This window comes from Solenopsis invicta, chromosome 7, assembly GCF_016802725.1.
Source record: "Solenopsis invicta isolate M01_SB chromosome 7, UNIL_Sinv_3.0, whole genome shotgun sequence".
Classification (NCBI taxonomy): domain Eukaryota; kingdom Metazoa; phylum Arthropoda; class Insecta; order Hymenoptera; family Formicidae; genus Solenopsis; species Solenopsis invicta.
In genome coordinates this window covers 13,607,500-13,625,947 of record NC_052670.1, presented here as the reverse complement: position 1 = coordinate 13,625,947, position 18,448 = coordinate 13,607,500, and the positions used below count along the sequence as shown (strand labels likewise).

Below are 18,448 nucleotides of genomic sequence, written 5' to 3'. Positions count from 1 at the left end.
AAAAAAAATTTTTTTTTCGCTGTTATAAATTACTCTTTGAGCTATTCAACTTTTATTTAAAACATTTTTTTCTCTTATAGTTTCGACGACATACGCTTCGAAAGAAAAAAACCGATTTTCTTCAAAGGGGTGTTTCACCCCCTTAAAGTGCGTATGGGCACGTATAAAAAAATACGTGTCTCTTATTTTTATCTGTACTGCAACATATTAAAAACTCGATTTAATCTGAGGCGGACACTTCCCTGTGTTTCTTTGTTAGAATATTCTAAAAAATTCAATTATAAAAGGACCTCTGCTAATTCAGTAACACCCTGTCTAACATAAAATATAACATGATGATTTATTATTATGAGAAAATGCATATTACATATATTGGATACTTACTCTTTCAACCTTAAACTGCAAAGTTAAAATCATTTCCGTTTTATTAAAGCATTGACAGTCTCACATATTTCCATTAGCTTACAATTACAAAATAGATCAGTTAATGTGAAGTAGTCAATCGTAATATATAAGCGCTTAATCGAACCTTCTTTTATATTATCGTAACAAAAGTTATATCAATTTGAAGTGTTTCAATATCCACATTGCTAAGTTTTTATATATATTCATATTTTATAAATTACTTTAAAAATATTTAGCAAAATGACTGTTAATCCAGCCGAGTCAATTTCCACATTTTACTCTGGGCAAAGTATACTTTTGACAGGTGCGACAGGTTTTCTGGGTAAAGTGTTTTTTGAAAAAGTACTACGATCTTGTCCAGATGTTCGTGAAATATTTCTGTTGATGCGTCCAAACAGAGAATCAAATATTAACGAAAGGTTAAAAAAAATATTGAACTTACCGGTAAGTTACATATAGAAAAAAGAACTTTCTGTAATAATGCATTTCTGAAACATTTTAATATGTGTTATTTAAATGTATGACTTTTTTTTGTAAGTGCTATTGTAACGTCATTACTAAAGAAATCTTTTTAACGTAAAAAGAATTGAAATGGTTTTAATAGCGGAATAAGCATATAAAATTTTGTGAACTAATAGAGCACAAATTGATCATTAGTTAGCACCCATAAGATATAATATTTCTCCAAAAATGCGCCTTAAAATTGCATTTTTTGGCGAGTTACAGAGAGAGAAAGCTGAATCAAAAAGTTCACATTTTTCTTCATTTAGTTATGTCTAGCTGAATGTAAGATATATTTAGCTTTTTACCAACTAAACATTGCAACACTTCAACAAGACTAATAAATTCCATAGTAACGATCGTGCATCGCGGCGCGTTACATCCGTTCAGCCAACGCTACATAATGCAGTGTTGTATAAATGGATATTATTTTTAACTACGTTCTACCACTTTGATCGATTTGGGAAAATTATATTAAAGTAGAGAATCTAGAAATGTCTTCATAAAAATGTAAAAGTAGTTACTAAAAAAATAAAAGAAAATTCATAAAAAATTTAACAATTTTTTGTACTAGTTTTCTTATCATTACAAAAATAGCACAAAATTTTATTAAATTTACGTAAACGATACATTTACTACATATATTTTTATTAAAATTAGTCTAGCCATTTACAAAAAAAATTTTTTTCTTGATTTTGCATTCCCCATCTACTTTCCAAAAAATAATTTTTAACAATTTTATAAGAAGTTTTACGTGGGTACCAACTAATGATATTAATATGAGTTTGATTGGTACGAAGGCAAATTTTACGCTTATACTCTTTTGTAAATTGTCTCAATTGAAATGCATTTAATGTAAAATGTTGCGAACGGCATTAAACACATTTTGTTCTTCCATTGTAAAGTAAATATTAAAACTATCTTTGTAATTATTATAATTACTATAATAAAAAAGATTTCCATAAATTAATGTTCTTTTATTTTAGTTATATGAAAAACTATGCAAAGAGCAATCTTCGAATTTTGAAAAATTGGTGCCCATTTTTGGCGACGTCAGTGAGAAAGGATTAGGTTTATCAGCTGCAGACAGGCAGATGCTAGTTAAACGAGTAACCATAATAATACATGCAGCGGGGGATGTAAAATTTAGTAACAGTTTAAAATATGCTATATTCGCCAATACCAGATCAACAAGAGACGTCTGTATTTTAGCTAAAGATATGAAGAATTTAATAGTAAGTCAAAAAAAGTAACCAAAAGATTGAATGTATTTGTATTTATAAATAATTTATTGTATAATATATCTTACATTTTACTCATTTTTATTACAATAACTCATAACAAACACAAAATAACTCATTTCAATCACAAATTTTTTTCTAAATGCTTATCATAGCGTATCTTAGAAGCTTAATAACAGATTAAAGAGAAAGAATTAAGACAAATGCGATTATGATAAAAATATTACAAGGTATTAACATCTATAACATAAATTAATTATATATTATTATTAAACAAACTTGTTATGCTAAAGAATATTTTTAAAATATGTTATTAAAAAAGTGCTCTGATTTATTAAAGGCTTTAGTGTATGTTAGTACAGCATATACAAACGTGGATAAAGAATTCATTGAAGAAAAAGTATATTCCCCTGTAGCTGATTGGCAGAAAATGATTCAAATGGCTGAATCGTTGGACGAACATATTTTAAATATATTTTCTGCTAAGTAAGTTACAGTTGAAAATCAAATTTTATATGATAAATATTTTTATAAGAACAATTTGTTTTCTTAGAAATATTTTTTACATCATATTTTTAATGATATTCAAATGTTTAATTTTGTATGCACTTAAAAATATGTACAGATGTTTGGATTATATTCCCAACACATATATATTTTCAAAAAATCTAGCGGAAAGTATAATACAAGATTATTCTTCCTACTTACCTTGTGCAATTGTTAGACCTTCTATTGGTACGTAAATTTTTATCTAATTAGAAATAAATTTTTATTTTAATTATTATGCTCTTTACCTAATTTTTTTATCTGTATTGTTTAATTTTACAATAAAATTAAAATAATTATACTAATAAAATAATTGTGAAAGTAATAAAAATCACTAAAAATGAATTGAAAAAAAGAACTTACGCGTTTAAGTTGTATAACATATTTCCTTTATCTATGTAAAAACATATTATCTTTATGTATATAATAAATCATTTTTTAATTTAGTTTTCTAATAATTAATAATTTGACCAATATAGTTTTAAAATAATTGTTACATAATTTTTCTAATAGTTAATTAATTATGTCTTTTGGACATATTTTTACTTAATAAATAATATAGCATACGTTTTTCGAAAGAAATTAAATTAATTTAAAAGAAAATTAAAGAAAATATTTTTAAAACTTCTTTAATATTTTAAAACTTTTATTTGGATAATTTTAACAATGCATGCAAGAGAGAGAGAGAGAGAGAGATTGAGAGAGAAATAGTTTACCAGAAATTATTATTTATTTATAATATTACCAAAATTTTGTAATAATATATAATAATAGTCTAACAAACATTTCTCATATTATAGTGACGTCAACGCTAATAGACCCATTTCCAGGATGGATAGATAACGTTTATGGTCCAATAGGACTTTTTATTGCTGGCGGAAAAGGAATAATAAAAGTAGGCTATTGTGATAAATATGTTAGGGAAAATGTAGTACCAGTAGATATTGTCATCAAAACTATATTAACTGCATCTTGGAAAGTAGGATTGAACACTACTAGGTACAAATATCAACATATATACGTTGCATCTTTAATTATATTTAATTATAAATGCGATAGGTTCTTTCTTTATTCTGACTTACATTAATCCATATTTGTATCAATATTTTATGCAAACATGAATCACCTTATTCGATGTATTCTGTTAAACCTAAAAAAAAAAATATTTAGAAATCTACGAGCATGTAATGCAAATTGTAGTTTTACGAGAATACTAACAAGTTTGCTACATTTAAGAAATTACAATAAAATAGCAATCTTGTAAAAAAGTGGTTAATAACAAGCAAATTAACCGTTAAAAAAAAGAAAAGCTTTATTTATTTTCAATTTGTTATAAGACGTGAGAACAAAATTATTTTGACACGTACGTTTCACAATATATTTGTTTTTCTTCAGCATAATCACGAGAAAATAGTAAAAGAGAATCGCAAAATAAATTTAAAAAAAAAATACTTTTTGTGTGTGTCAAGATATGATACTTTATCCATAAGGTCTATGCAGTTAAAAAGAAAAAATCACGACTAATGTCAAAAATATATAAAGATAAGGCTAAAAAGAGTAAAATAATGAAATCTTGAATTTAATCGCTGTTGTATAATTTCAAACAATATAACCTAGTAAAAAATTTATTCCTTTGGAATAAATTTTTTACTAGGTTATATTGTTTGAAATTATACAACAGCGATTAAATTAACATAAACTCACTTTCTGTTGGGAAGTTTGTTAGCCATAAGGTTTTATTAATCATCTTACAAATAGAAGTTTTTCGAATATATAGAACGAATGTAATTTACAATTTATTGAAAAAGGAAAAAAAGGATGCTTTTGTGAGGAGTTGTGGAATACTAACAATTAATATCATAAAAGACACTTTTAATGCTGCTATCTGCAAACTAAAAGTTCAACTTTTATAAAAACGCAGTAAACACTAATAACCAATAACTATAACGAATTGATAATGAATACGGCATTATTGGTCGAAGGCAGTTCTTAGTGCTCAATAATTTTTTAGGTAAATTTTATAAACATTTACAAGATTCCGACAAACCGCGCACCGCATACTTAGCGATCTTAAAACTTAAAACACAACTATAACAAAGAACCCGAATGTAATATCACGAAATTAAATTGCTAATCAATTTAATTATTTACTTGATGTTTGTATGCATCTCTGCTATCCCCTCTAATCCCAAAAAACTATAAAGAAATTATTGCAAAAAATATTACCTTGTCCAGGGTTTGAACCTGGATCCTTAAATTACCCGAAAAAAGTGCTTTAGCCAGTTCGAGGCAAAAATTTATTGAGCACTAAAAACCGATTTCGACCAATAATGCAGTATTCATTTTCAATTTGTTATTACAATTCCCGGTCATATTAGGATTTTTTAAATCGTGACCAATAACCATCCTACAATGTCTAAATGGACATAAACTGTAACAAAATAATTTTAACAATTGCACTTAGAGTACAACACAAATTATACGAGATATCATGATATTTTATCATCCTTATCACCACACGTATCTCATGACCTCCGTCTTTCCTCTAATATTTTTTAAATAATACCTTGTATAATGTACAGTTCAAAATTTTGCAAATATTTTTTATTTTTGAAACTTTATATAAATTTTACGAAACTTTATATTACATGCATATTTATGTTTTACTTTATTAATTAATTTATACTTTTATTTAATATTTAGCTTTACAGCAAATTCTACACCTTTTGTTATAAACTGTGTAAGTCAGAAACACATTACGTATCAAGAGGGTATAAAGTTATTATTCAGTGTACTAAAAGAAGTGCCTTTAGAAGGAATCGTCTGGACTCCTCATACAATGTTGACCAATAACTTTGTTTTATTCTATATATTAACGATATTATGGCATATTCTACCAGCTATATTAATAGATCTGATTTTAAAATTTTCTGGACGTCAACCTATGTAAGTCATAAATTAAATATTTCATTAATCTTTCAAATAAAGATTATTGTTTGATTCAATCAATAAGATTTGAATAATTCGTATTCAGAAATGATATACTTTTTTTAAATGTAAGAATATACGTTTTTATCATATATTAACCTGGAATATCAGAACCATTTTAGAGATATTAAATTTTTTTCTATCTAATTCTATTTTACATACTTAGAGACAACATTTATGTTGTATAAATGTACATTTTGTTTCCAAATCTTCTTTTTAAAATCTTTTTTATTTTATTTCGATACTACACACTATACTCGAGGGACATTTGAACATTCGTTTTCTGGTCGTCTTCAAGATGTCCCGTAGATGACTATCATATAAGTTTATTGAATTCGCGGATTTTAAATCTATAGATTGAACACAGATTGTTGAAACTATGTTGTTATAATTAAATCACGTTATGTTAATAAATAAAAAGTAATTTACAAATTAGGTTAATAAAACTGCAAAGAAAAGTGTATGTACTCAATTGTGCTTTGTGTTATTTTTCACTACATGAATGGAAATTCGGTCAAAAAAATTATTTTTCTCTATTGTCATCAATACCAACTAATAACAGGAATACATTTTCTTTTGACTCTTCTTATTTTGATGTTAGAGAGTATGCCATGTAAGTACATTATATTTTTAATATCAAATAATATTTAAAATAATGATAATTTAAATAAATTCATTTCACTGTGTAAAGAAATTGTACCATGGGTGCAAAAAGACATATTCTTCATGAAGACTTAAATCAACTGGATGCAGTTAAAGCACGTAATAAAAGGTATAAATATATTACAAGTAATAAGTGTTATTATTTACGCATATTAAATTTGTATTTGCATGACATTTTAAAAAATCGACCTCGAGGTGTGTATTCGCAGAGCAAACAGTTTGCAAATAGATCGCGATTCAAAAAATGTCCCAGTCGACACCGGGCTGAATAATGAATAAATTTTAAGGAATGTTTGGCAATTTTTTGAGAGTAAAAAAAATTCTGAACTGATGGCGCAATTCTGAGATCATATTCGATTTCAGAGCCTCAAAATACATAGAGATACATGGGTCTAATCTCTCGGACATGACAGAGATTAGACCCATGTACGAGGTGTGTTCAAAAAGTATCGCGAATTTTGTGTTTTTTCAAAAATTATTTATTTATTCATGAATATCTATTTTGTCCCCTTCAAAGTAATCCCCATGAGATATTATACACTTGTGCCAACGGTTTTTCCAATCTTCGAAGCACTTCAAAAAATCATTTTTTTTTATCTTGTTCAGCTCCTCCTTCGATGCCGTCTTTATCTCGTCAAGCGTAGCGTAACGTCGTCCTTTCATGGGCCTCTTCAGTTTAGGGAACAAGAAAAAGTCACAGGGGGCCAGATCTGGGGAATACGGTGGCTGCGGCATCATTAGTGTGTTGTTTTTGGCCAAAAAGTCGCGCACAAGCAACGATGTGTGAGCAGGGGCGTTATCGTGGTGCAAAAGCCAATTTTTGTTCTTCCACAAATCCGGGCGTTTCTGGCGGATTGCTTCGCGCAAATTGCGCATAACTTGCAGGTAATATTCCTTATTGACCGTTCTACCCTGTGGCAAGAACTCATGATGCACCACGCCCCTGCAATCGAAGAAAACTGTCAGCAAAACTTTCACATTCGACCGAACTTGGCGCGCTTTTTTCGGTCTTGGTTCGTGCGGCAGCTTCCATTGAGATGATTGAGCTTTGGTTTCCACGTCATAACCATAAACCCACGATTCGTCACCAGTTATAACCCTCTGGAGCAAATTTGGGTCGTCGCGGACAGAGTCCAACATCTCATTAGCAATGTTCATGCGATGCTGTTTTTGGTCGCAATTGAGCAATTTTGGTACGAATTTCGCGGCGACCCGTCTCATGCCCAAATCATTGATAAAAATCGAATGGCACGAGCCAATCGATATGTTTAGGTCCTCAGCAACTTCTCTAACGGTGATTCGACGATTGGCCAATACCATTTTCTCCACTTCATTAATTTTTTCGTCTGTTGTTGAAGTGCTCGAGCGTCCGGCACGCTCTTCGTCGTTCACATCTTCTCGGCCTTCTGAGAACATTTTGTACCACCGATAAACGTTGCTTCGGTCCAAGGTAGCTTCTCCGTATGCCACAGTCAACATTCGGAATGCATCCGCGCACTTAATTTCGTTTTTCACACAAAATTTGATACAGGTTCTTTGATCCATTTTTTTGAATAGGTAAAAATCGAAGACGATCCAAAACACGTGCAAGCAAAGCAGCTGTCAACAATTAAGTGAACATTCAAAATGGCCGAGCTTGTTGGCATAAGTGAGAGACATGAGTACCAACATAACGCCACAAAAAGATCGAAATTCGAATATACGTAACCCGCGAAAATTCAAAATTCGCGATACTTTTTGAACACACCTCGTATCTCTATGTATTTTGTCTCGGACTTTTTGTATAGCTGTGTTATTTACCAATTATTATTTTTAATTTGTTTAGTTGTTTCTTGCAGGCAGCTTATTACATTATTTGTTTTGAAAATAACAAATAACCCAAGCAATACAGTTCCGTTTAATAAATGTTTAAAGAAACGTTTAGCCAATACGCTTTTATGACGTATAATAATAACTTTATATGTAAATATATATTGATATACAAAAATGATACAGAAATGATATAAATATACATTTAATATATCAAAATATATCGTGTAAAACCAATATTATAAACTAATAAAAAAAAACGTTAAAATAAACGTTATAAAGTAGTAAAAAAAATTGTAACGTTTAAAAATATATGTTTAATATTTGTCTAGATATGTATTTAATATATCTAAATATGTATAAGTGTCTGCTCGATATTTAATGATAACTCGATGAATTCTAAGATTACATTAAATTGAAAAATCCGATTGGATATCTTTAAATGCTTCCTATTTGAAAACTACTTTTAACTTGTAAACTTGTAGCTTCATTATATTTTAGTATTAGAAGTTTTGTTCCTTAAATGATTTCAAGAATCTCCTATTACATTAGCAAGTACAGTAATTCTAGGACATCCTATATATTTCATTTCTTTTATTACTTGAATATTTAGCTAATAAGAATATTTAACTTAATTTTTTTACTGTAGTTTACAAATTTCCTGCGTAACTAAAAAATTTATAGATAAACTGTGTGAAGAACAACTTTTAAATATTAAAAAATATTTAAATAAATAAATATTAAAAAATATTTTATTTATATTGTACTGTTTATGCATTCACTTATTACAATTAAAGTTTTAATATAATATAAAAAAAGAAAATTACCTAAAATGATTTAAAAAACATTTCTATAATTTAATAAAATAATTCTATAATATTTCTAAAAATAGTTTAAAAAAAGTAATAAATTTTAAATGTAATAAAGATTATTGTTTCAGCTTTCTCCGGGGGTTTGCTTATTGGCCAAAAAGAGAGATCATTTTTAATAAATTTTTTTACAAAAACTATTCAACAGATTATTTTCATACTTTATAGATATATTTGTACATCTTTCTTCCTATTATATAAATTTTTAACGGAAACTAGAAAAAGCTGGTAGGGAATGTATGAGAAAAATATGTCTCTAATGATGATAAATGGCGTATCTTCTATTTCTGAAACTAATAAAGCAATTGGTTTCAAATTTGACAAAACGTAAAAAAGTACTTTCCGCAAGACTACGGACAATAAAAAAATATTAAAAAAATTTTTTTAATAAATAAAAGAAGTTTCTTTTTTTACCAAAAATAATCGTACTTTTTTTTTGTAACATCATTTTAAAACTGCTTGAAATTTTTTAATATCTGTAGTCTACTTTGTGCACAGATTCATATAATTTAAAGAATCTTTTAGTTTTTTTTGTTTTATAACACATTAGAAGAAGCCTCAATATACGTCATTTTTTATTATTACAGACACATTTTTCTCTAACACTCCCCATCAACTCTTTTCAGATTCCGTTAAAAATTTATATATAACAAGAGGAAAAATGTATAAATATTTCTACAAAATATAAAAATAATTTGATAAACAGTTTTTGTAAAAAAAAATTATTAAAAATTCTATTTTTTCGGCCAATAGCATGATAGAAAGCTCTCTTATATGCTTCAAATAAAATTTTAAAGTTCATTAAACATATTTATAAACTGACTGCATTGCTTAAGAGTATTGTAATGAAAGTAATAAACCCAAAATGAATACAGATGTAAATGGCATATTTAGTTGTCCTAGACGTTAGAGATCCAATCGTAAAATTTTTGTAAGCACTATTTGCGAACAAATCGAATCGTGTTTGCAAACATTTCATCAAAACATTTAGCAAACTGTTTCCCGATGAACACCTTTACATAACATGTACTAATAACAAAAATGGTACTTATAATTAGTATTTATAATTTTTTGGTAACCACGCCTCAGTATAACTGAATAGTAAAATTTATATTTTTGCACATCTCATTTGACGTCGCTTGAACTTTTTAATATCTACATATATATACGACGTGTATGGATATCATGACATTTCTCAGAGAAAGAAAAGTGTGCTGTTATGAGTTTAATTTTTTATCTCTTAAAACATTTTTATTTATTATATTAATTTATTACATTATATTATACTTACTATATTATTTTTATTTATTATATTATTTATTATATTATCTTAGCCATAAAATAAGACATTTTTAATAATTAAAGAAATGGAAAAATTTTTTACAAGGTACCTGAATCGAATAAGGCTCATTTAATTTATGTTTTAAAACTTTATTTACAGAGATATTAAAGTAAACTAAGTAAGAATAAATTATATTTCAATTACTCAATAAAGAAACCAATATTTTTTTAACATTTTGAGAAACATTTTTCATAACGAAAAAAAATATTTATAAAAACATTAAAATTAATGAGATAAACCTATTTTTTTATTAAAAAAGTATTTATTTTAATTGTGGAAAATGTTTTCTTAACACTCAATAAAATGATAATGCTTGTTCTTCAAAACAAAAAAGTATTTGGGAATATTTTTTCTTACTTCTATGAAACTAGTACTATCCTTGAACTAAGTGTAAACTGTACTGATATGTACGCTATATTCCAAATTTTTTAATGGTGCGGTGTTAGCTTCTCAGTTTTTCTTCTTAGAAATTTTTTTCGGAAATTTCCAAACTATCTATGTTATCTATGCAAGCCAAACCATTATCAATGTTGCTTGCCTTCTACGTACAGAACTGATGCTTACTTACTTACTTTGATGCTTCCTGTTTTTATTTTTGTTTATTACTTTGATGCTTCCTGTTTCTCCGATTTATCTGATTTTGATCTACAATCTCACTTCAAGTGTCTTATTTTACCACATTTATGACATTTGCCCTTTGTTGTAGACTCGATGACCAAACGGTCGATTCACCATAAATAAGAAAAACATCCAAACATCCAAAAACATCCAAGATCTTCTCTCTTCCAGTTCACCAGCAGTCGGAATCGCAATATCCAATCAACTCATCTGATGATTCTTCGTGGAAATACAATAAAACATTAATTTTGCCTTTAATATACTTTATAACATGTTTCGCTGCCTTCTAGTAAAGCTGCTGTGAATCATTGGAATACCGGGCAAATTTGCTCACCACGTACAAAATATTTGATCTCAATACTGTGGCAATGTAATTTAAACAACCAATTGCTTCTCTGTAGGAAAAACGGTTTTCCTCATACTTTGTTTCCTTGAGTTCAGTTAACTCAATAGACGAATCTATTAAAGACTTTGGAGGTTTGTAATTCTCTATCCCAAAACGATGCAACATACGTGAAATGTATCTTTGTTGATTGATGCAGCTAGTTCTTGTGTTTTGATTTTGAGTTACTTTTATTCCAACATAACACGTCAGCTCATGTCTTGTAACTTTGAATTCCAAAATCAGCAAAGAAACAAAGGTATGCAATGTTTTCTTCCTATTGCATGCTATCAAGTCGTCATCAACGTATAAAGACGTATTATACAATCATCTATATGAACACCTTTCACAAAGATACATGGGTCGAATTCCGACTGCTTAAGACCATAGGACATGACAACTCGTTAAATCTATTCCTTATTCTAGTTTCTAGATGTTTGTTTGAGTCCATAGAGTCCTTTCTTCAAATAACAAACACGACTCGTTCCATCTTCATACTCTTCTGATTATTGCTTATAGATATCCTCCTCCAGTGGACTATGCAAAAAGGCCGTCTTTACGTCAAACTATACTAATTCCATGCTGTATTTAGCTGCTGTAGCTAAAATTGCTCTCATCGACTTACGAGGTGTGTTCAAAAAGTATCGCGAATTTTGAATTTTCGCGGGTTACGTATATTCGAATTTCGATCTTTTTGTGGCGTTATGTTGGTACTCATGTCTCTCACTTATGCCGACAAGCTCGGCCATTTTGAATGTTCACTTAATTGTTGACAGCTGCTTTGCTTGCACGTGTTTTGGATCGTCTTCGATTTTTACCTATTCAAAAAAATGGATCAAAGAACCTGTATCAAATTTTGTGTGAAAAACGAAATTAAGTGCGCGGATGCATTCCGAATGTTGACTGTGGCATACGGAGAAGCTACCTTGGACCGAAGCAACGTTTATCGGTGGTACAAAATGTTCTCAGAAGGCCGAGAAGATGTGAACGACGAAGAGCGTGCCGGACGCCCGAGCACTTCAACAACAGACGAAAAAATTAATGAAGTGGAGAAAATGGTATTGGCCAATCGTCGAATCACCGTTAGAGAAGTTGCTGAGGACCTAAACATATCGATTGGCTCGTGCCATTCGATTTTTATCAATGATTTGGGCATGAGACGGGTCGCCGCGAAATTCGTACCAAAATTGCTCAATTGCGACCAAAAACAGCATCGCATGAACATTGCTAATGAGATGTTGGACTCTGTCCGCGACGACCCAAATTTGCTCCAGAGGGTCATAACTGGTGACGAATCGTGGGTTTATGGTTATGACGTGGAAACCAAAGCTCAATCATCTCAATGGAAGCTGCCGCACGAACCAAGACCGAAAAAAGCGCGCCAAGTTCGGTCGAATGTGAAAGTTTTGCTGACAGTTTTCTTCGATTGCAGGGGCGTGGTGCATCATGAGTTCTTGCCACAGGATAGAACGGTCAATAAGGAATATTACCTGCAAGTTATGCGCAATTTGCGCGAAGCAATCCGCCAGAAACGCCCGGATTTGTGGAAGAACAAAAATTGGCTTTTGCACCACGATAACGCCCCTGCTCACACATCGTTGCTTGTGCGCGACTTTTTGGCCAAAAACAACACACTAATGATGCCGCAGCCACCGTATTCCCCAGATCTGGCCCCCTGTGACTTTTTCTTGTTCCCTAAACTGAAGAGGCCCATGAAAGGACGACGTTACGCTACGCTTGACGAGATAAAGACGGCATCGAAGGAGGAGCTGAACAAGATAAAAAAAAATGATTTTTTGAAGTGCTTCGAAGATTGGAAAAACCGTTGGCACAAGTGTATAATATCTCATGGGGATTACTTTGAAGGGGACAAAATAGATATTCATGAATAAATAAATAATTTTTGAAAAAACACAAAATTCGCGATACTTTTTGAACACACCTCGTATAACGTACTACCGGCGAAAATGTCTCGAAATAATTTATCCCCTGAGTTTGGCTAAAGCCTCGAGTGACTAATCTCGCCTTATAACGTTATTATTCCATCGGGCCGCAACTTCGATTTATAAACCCATCGAAATAAAACTATAGGTTGTCCATCTGGTAACGATTTAAGTTTCCACGTTTTATTTTTACGTATGGATACCATTTCATCATCCATTGTTTGCTTCCAACATTCAGAGTCATCTCTTGAGATCATGCATCTTCATAAGAAACTAGATCCAGTAATACCTTTATTGCAGCAATACGAACTGATTCATTCGTTCTATCTCGCAGCACTCGGTCTGATGGAGGTGCTGGTTTCTGATAAAACTGTGATCCTACCAATCATTCTCTTTTTTTCTGAGGTTTAGGTGGAAACTTGAATTACTTCTCCTTTACCCGAATAGAATTCATCGTTAGAATTATCCTCTTTAGATAAATTTTCAAGACTGTCTTCTTACTTAAGTAATTCCGTAGAAGCCTCCTTTTGCTCTTCAAATGGAAAAAAAATTGCTCAGTCGTATTTGTTACATCCTCTATTGTAATATCTGCGTCTCTTTCAACAATCTTCTTCTCAAGATTAAAGACCCAATCAAGATACGCGGTAGCGGCTCGCGCTAAGAGCGTGCGTGCGTGCGTGCGTGCGTGTGTGTGTGTGTGTGCATGCTAATGTGACAACGAGATTATAAGTTTCCAATCATGCGGTGTCCTATTGTGCGGTTTCGAAGCATTACGTGACCAATATTACATTTCCAATTCTACTATGTCCAATAAGGTGTCACCCGTTATTTACTATGGAGCCTTATTCGGATCAGATAACTTAGAAATAGAATAAACATGAAGTACGTATTTATCAATATTTTATGACGTAAACAGTTTAAAAAATATAAAATTACAGAAGAAAAAATTGTTGTTACAAAATTTTTGGCACATGTTAAAAAATAAAATAAGCTTAATATAATTTTCTATTTAAGAGAAATAATCCCTTACAGAAAGATAATACTGACAGTATTAAATTGTCAAATAATTATTATACATTTTAAGCAGGTATTAAAAAGTACCAACAGAACTTTTAATACTGAAAAATATAATAATTACTGACCAATTTAATACTGACAGTATTATATTTCTAAGGGCTCAAAAGAAAGATGAAATATGTATGATATATTAATTAAAATCATTTTTAGAATTTGTCTGTTGGTCACAGTGTTGAAAACTTTCATCTCCATTGGTATGCTGTTGATAATATATAAGTGGATTTACTCTTAAACATTATAAAATTGTCCGAAACATGGACGCTGCGAGCGGCTGATAGGGGACGCGTGGAGGCCTTCGAAATGTGGTGCTGGCGAAGGATGCTGCGAATTCCTTGGACAGCGAGAAGAACAAATGCGTCCATTTTGGCAGAGATAAATCCACCACAAAGACTGTCGAGTGTGGTGTACAGCCAAATCCTCAAGTTTTTTGGGCATGTAAATCGCAGTAACAACATCGAACGTCTGATAGTTCAGGGAAAGCCAGAAGGAAAGAGGCGAAGGGGCCGCTCACCAACGCGCTGGACTGATACAGTTACGCAACTGCTTGATACCACCAAGGAAAAGGCGGTGAGAGCCATCACTAGTAGAGACGGGTGGCGCACCACCATCAAGAGAGTCATTAGAACCATGGAAGCACAAGCATAGTCACCACGCATCTGCCAAGATGTAAAGGACTTAGATGATGATGATTATAAAATTGTACACTATATTATATTTATAAAAAAAACTATGTAATTTATTTTATTCAAACAGATATAGTGAATAATTTTCAGAAAAAAATAAATTCTTTAACCAGAAAGTATTTCTCTTTGTAAGAATCATATTATTATATTTTCAAAATTACGGGATATTTTAAAATTTAATACTGAACATTATGCATACATGTGTATGATTAAAATTTATTATTTTGTAAATTCCTTAAAAATTATATAGTATATACGTATTTCGGATGTTTAATACAAGTATCTTGCAGTTATATTATACATACATAATAAGTGTGTTTATGTGTTACACTTGTTTATGAAAAGAACTAAATCTATATAATATACAGGGTGTATAAAAAGTTTTGGACCCTTTGATTATTCTAAAAACTAAGTATTTAAAAAAAAATATATTTCAGATAAAAGTTGTAGAGCATAAAATGGTGTATTTACATTTACACGTTACACTATGGGTAATGTTAATACCAACAGTACTAACATTTACGCCTCATAACTCGGAAAGTATTTAAGGAAAATAAATATTGTTACAGTGTTTTGAAAAGCTCTTGATATCAGCTATTAGATTCTGGAATCAAAAATAAGGTATTCCGTTTAAAAAAATCTATTTAATTGACATTTTCCAAGGTCAAACCAGTATCATCAATAAATTGATCATTTTATGATCGCCCTACAAATTTTATCTGAAATATTTTTTTCAAAAATGGTTAGTTTTCCAAATAATCAAGGGATCCGGGACTTTTTATACACCCTAAATATCATCTTAATATAAAAGAACTTATTATTCTTTAAACTTTTAAGAATACTGTTATTTGATTAATTTTACGCCATTTCCTACATTTAATTTTCTTGTTTAATTCATTCATTGCGCATTGATGATAGGACTGTAATTTTAATATTTTGCGAATAAAAATAAAGTTGTAAAATGCCCTGTTCCCGAAAGGAAGGTCCAAAATTATTACTAGAATGTTATTTTCCATAAGTTTTTTGCAATGTTTAAAATATACTTATTAGCAGTAGTATCACAAGATATGCGTCTAAATTAATTATCAATTTAATATATTAATATATTACATAGCACTGTTTCAGTTTAATTAAAAAACTGTAGTTTAAAGTAACGGAATTACATAAGAAATATTATTAAGCACTAATCTTTTGCTTAATCTTTTGCATTCCTTAATTCTTCTCTCCGTTTAAGGGCTTTAGACAGGGTAAAAGTTTGAAAAAATCGATTTTTCAGTTTTGGTATATTTTGAAAGATATATGTCTCGAGAATATGTATATCAAGTTTCAAAGCGAAATTCTGAAAGGTGACGAAGATACAGCAATTTTTTTGAAGCAGCGTTTGTGTCTGAACGGAGCGCACGGTGCGACGAGCGCGCAGATATAAAATCGTAAAATCGTACAGCAGCTTCCGTATAATGTACAGAAAAAAGAGTGTATAAATCATGTACAAAAGAGGATGGGAACCAGATTGCGAAATCGCAAAAAAAATGAGAAGGGCCTCGATGGTAAAGGCAAACTGACCGACAATTTAATAAAAGATCTCACGCTGTATTACGGTCTTGCAATAAGGCGCAACAGTGATTCCCTTCAAAACATGAAGAAAGATATCTGGGCCAATTTCTTCCACAAGTGCTCTACGGACGAAAAACCACAACATGATAATTGCCCGACAGGAAAAGACTCATGGTGCAAGTGGCAAAAAGCTTATGCGCTTGGCAATATCAATAATTTTAAACACGAACCTGCGATGCCAGAAGCTGTGTCCCAGGCAATCAAACCGATATATGAAGACCTCACTCGGGACGATCTTTTAGAGCGCTGCTTAGGTGCATTCAATCAAAATAATAATGAAAGTATTAATCAAATTATTTGGAAAATTGCACCTAAGTCAGCTTTTAGTGGCACCTCTATCGTTCAAATTGCCGCCAATGTCGCTACAATAATGTTTAACGATGGTCATGTAGCGCTCCTAGATGTATTGGAGCTTCTGAACATCGAAATTGGCCAAATATTATACGATTATTGCCACCACACGGACGAAGAACGCATCCGTATCGCTGAGCGCCAAGCCTATGAAAATACGCGCGAAGGTCGCTTATGCGTTACAACTTCTGCTGGCGTGAACACAGCAAATTTGGATGTAGAAGAGCTGTTATATGGCGCAGGGATTGCCGAATAAGAGTAAGTAATTTTAATTCTTAATTTAATATGTAATTTACGTATAGTAATCTGAAAGTAAAACTTTAAACGCGTTTTTCTCGAAACCACTTTTTTCAACCTGGTTGACAGCAAATCAAAAAATCTATTCAACGTATCAACTTGGAGTAAATTGCATTTTATTCAGAAAACCTATCTCTATCGTCTATCGTAGCCGTTTTTTGATTAATAAAAATTTCGTAATTTTATTAACATTTTTTGCAACAAAAAAAAGATCGAATTTTTAAAAAAATTTTCAAATGCCTGCCATTTTGTTTTTTTCTGCAATATCGCAATTTCCCTACGTACGACTATAGCTATACTTATTATCTTTCATAATCTTTTTCATTTTTTTGTTTCAGACAACGCATATGGTCGATTTGCTGTCAACGCGGTAAAAAGAGCTACTTAAGATTGCCTCTTGTATAGCAGCCTTAACTATAGTAAACGAGGCCAAAAAAATTTTTTTATATACTCAAACATTGATACAATAAAGTACTTATAAAAAAAATTACTTGACTTTATTATATATTTAAAAAAAAATTCCCAAAAATCGGTTTTTTTTTAGACCGTCTAACACCCTGTCTAAAGCCCTTAATTGTGTTAAAGTTATTTTGCCTTTGATTTATAGCTTTAATTTCATCTTCAAATAATTTCATCTCTTTTTATTATCTTATATTTGCCAACTCGGATGCAATTAAACATACTATTTTTTTTTATTAATTTTACTTTAATTGAATTCAAACATGAAAGAAAATGCCAAGCCACGAAATGTTTATTAAATGTTATTATTGCAATGTTGTAGTAGTCAGATGCGCGCGCGCATTTAATGCAGGAAAATTAAATGCAGGAAATGGAAAAAAGATATCTGCTAATATGATCAAAGAAAAAAGCTTTGTCTTCTTACACTGTCCATGCGACCATAGAAAATGCGATCTGACACACATTTTGTACTGATCAAATAACTTTTGGATAATTGTGTAAGCGAACATTCCAGTAAACAACTATTTCTGCACTGATAAAAATTATATAATTTAGATATACTTTGATATGTTGTAAATGCAACAAAGCAAGAATTATGAAATTTTGTTACAGATCTTAAGATTTATTGTACACTGAAAAAGACCGTTATTTAAAAGTCGA

General features: G+C 30.6%; 1 protein-coding gene across 1 annotated transcript; it reads left to right on the top strand.

The window, feature by feature from the left end:
* Positions 1–214: 214 nt before the first annotated feature.
* On the top strand, positions 215–18,389 carry LOC113003367 (putative fatty acyl-CoA reductase CG5065). The gene is made up of 10 exons (XM_039451417.1): positions 215–849; positions 1,893–2,141; positions 2,488–2,633; positions 2,773–2,882; positions 3,494–3,692; positions 5,397–5,639; positions 6,118–6,294; positions 6,373–6,453; positions 14,535–17,290; positions 17,668–18,389. Exons 1-9 carry the CDS (start codon positions 646–648, stop codon positions 14,614–14,616), a joined length of 1,491 nt encoding a protein of 496 aa, XP_039307351.1. The 5' UTR covers positions 215–645; the 3' UTR covers positions 14,617–17,290; positions 17,668–18,389.
* The last annotated feature ends 59 nt before the right edge of the window (positions 18,390–18,448 follow it).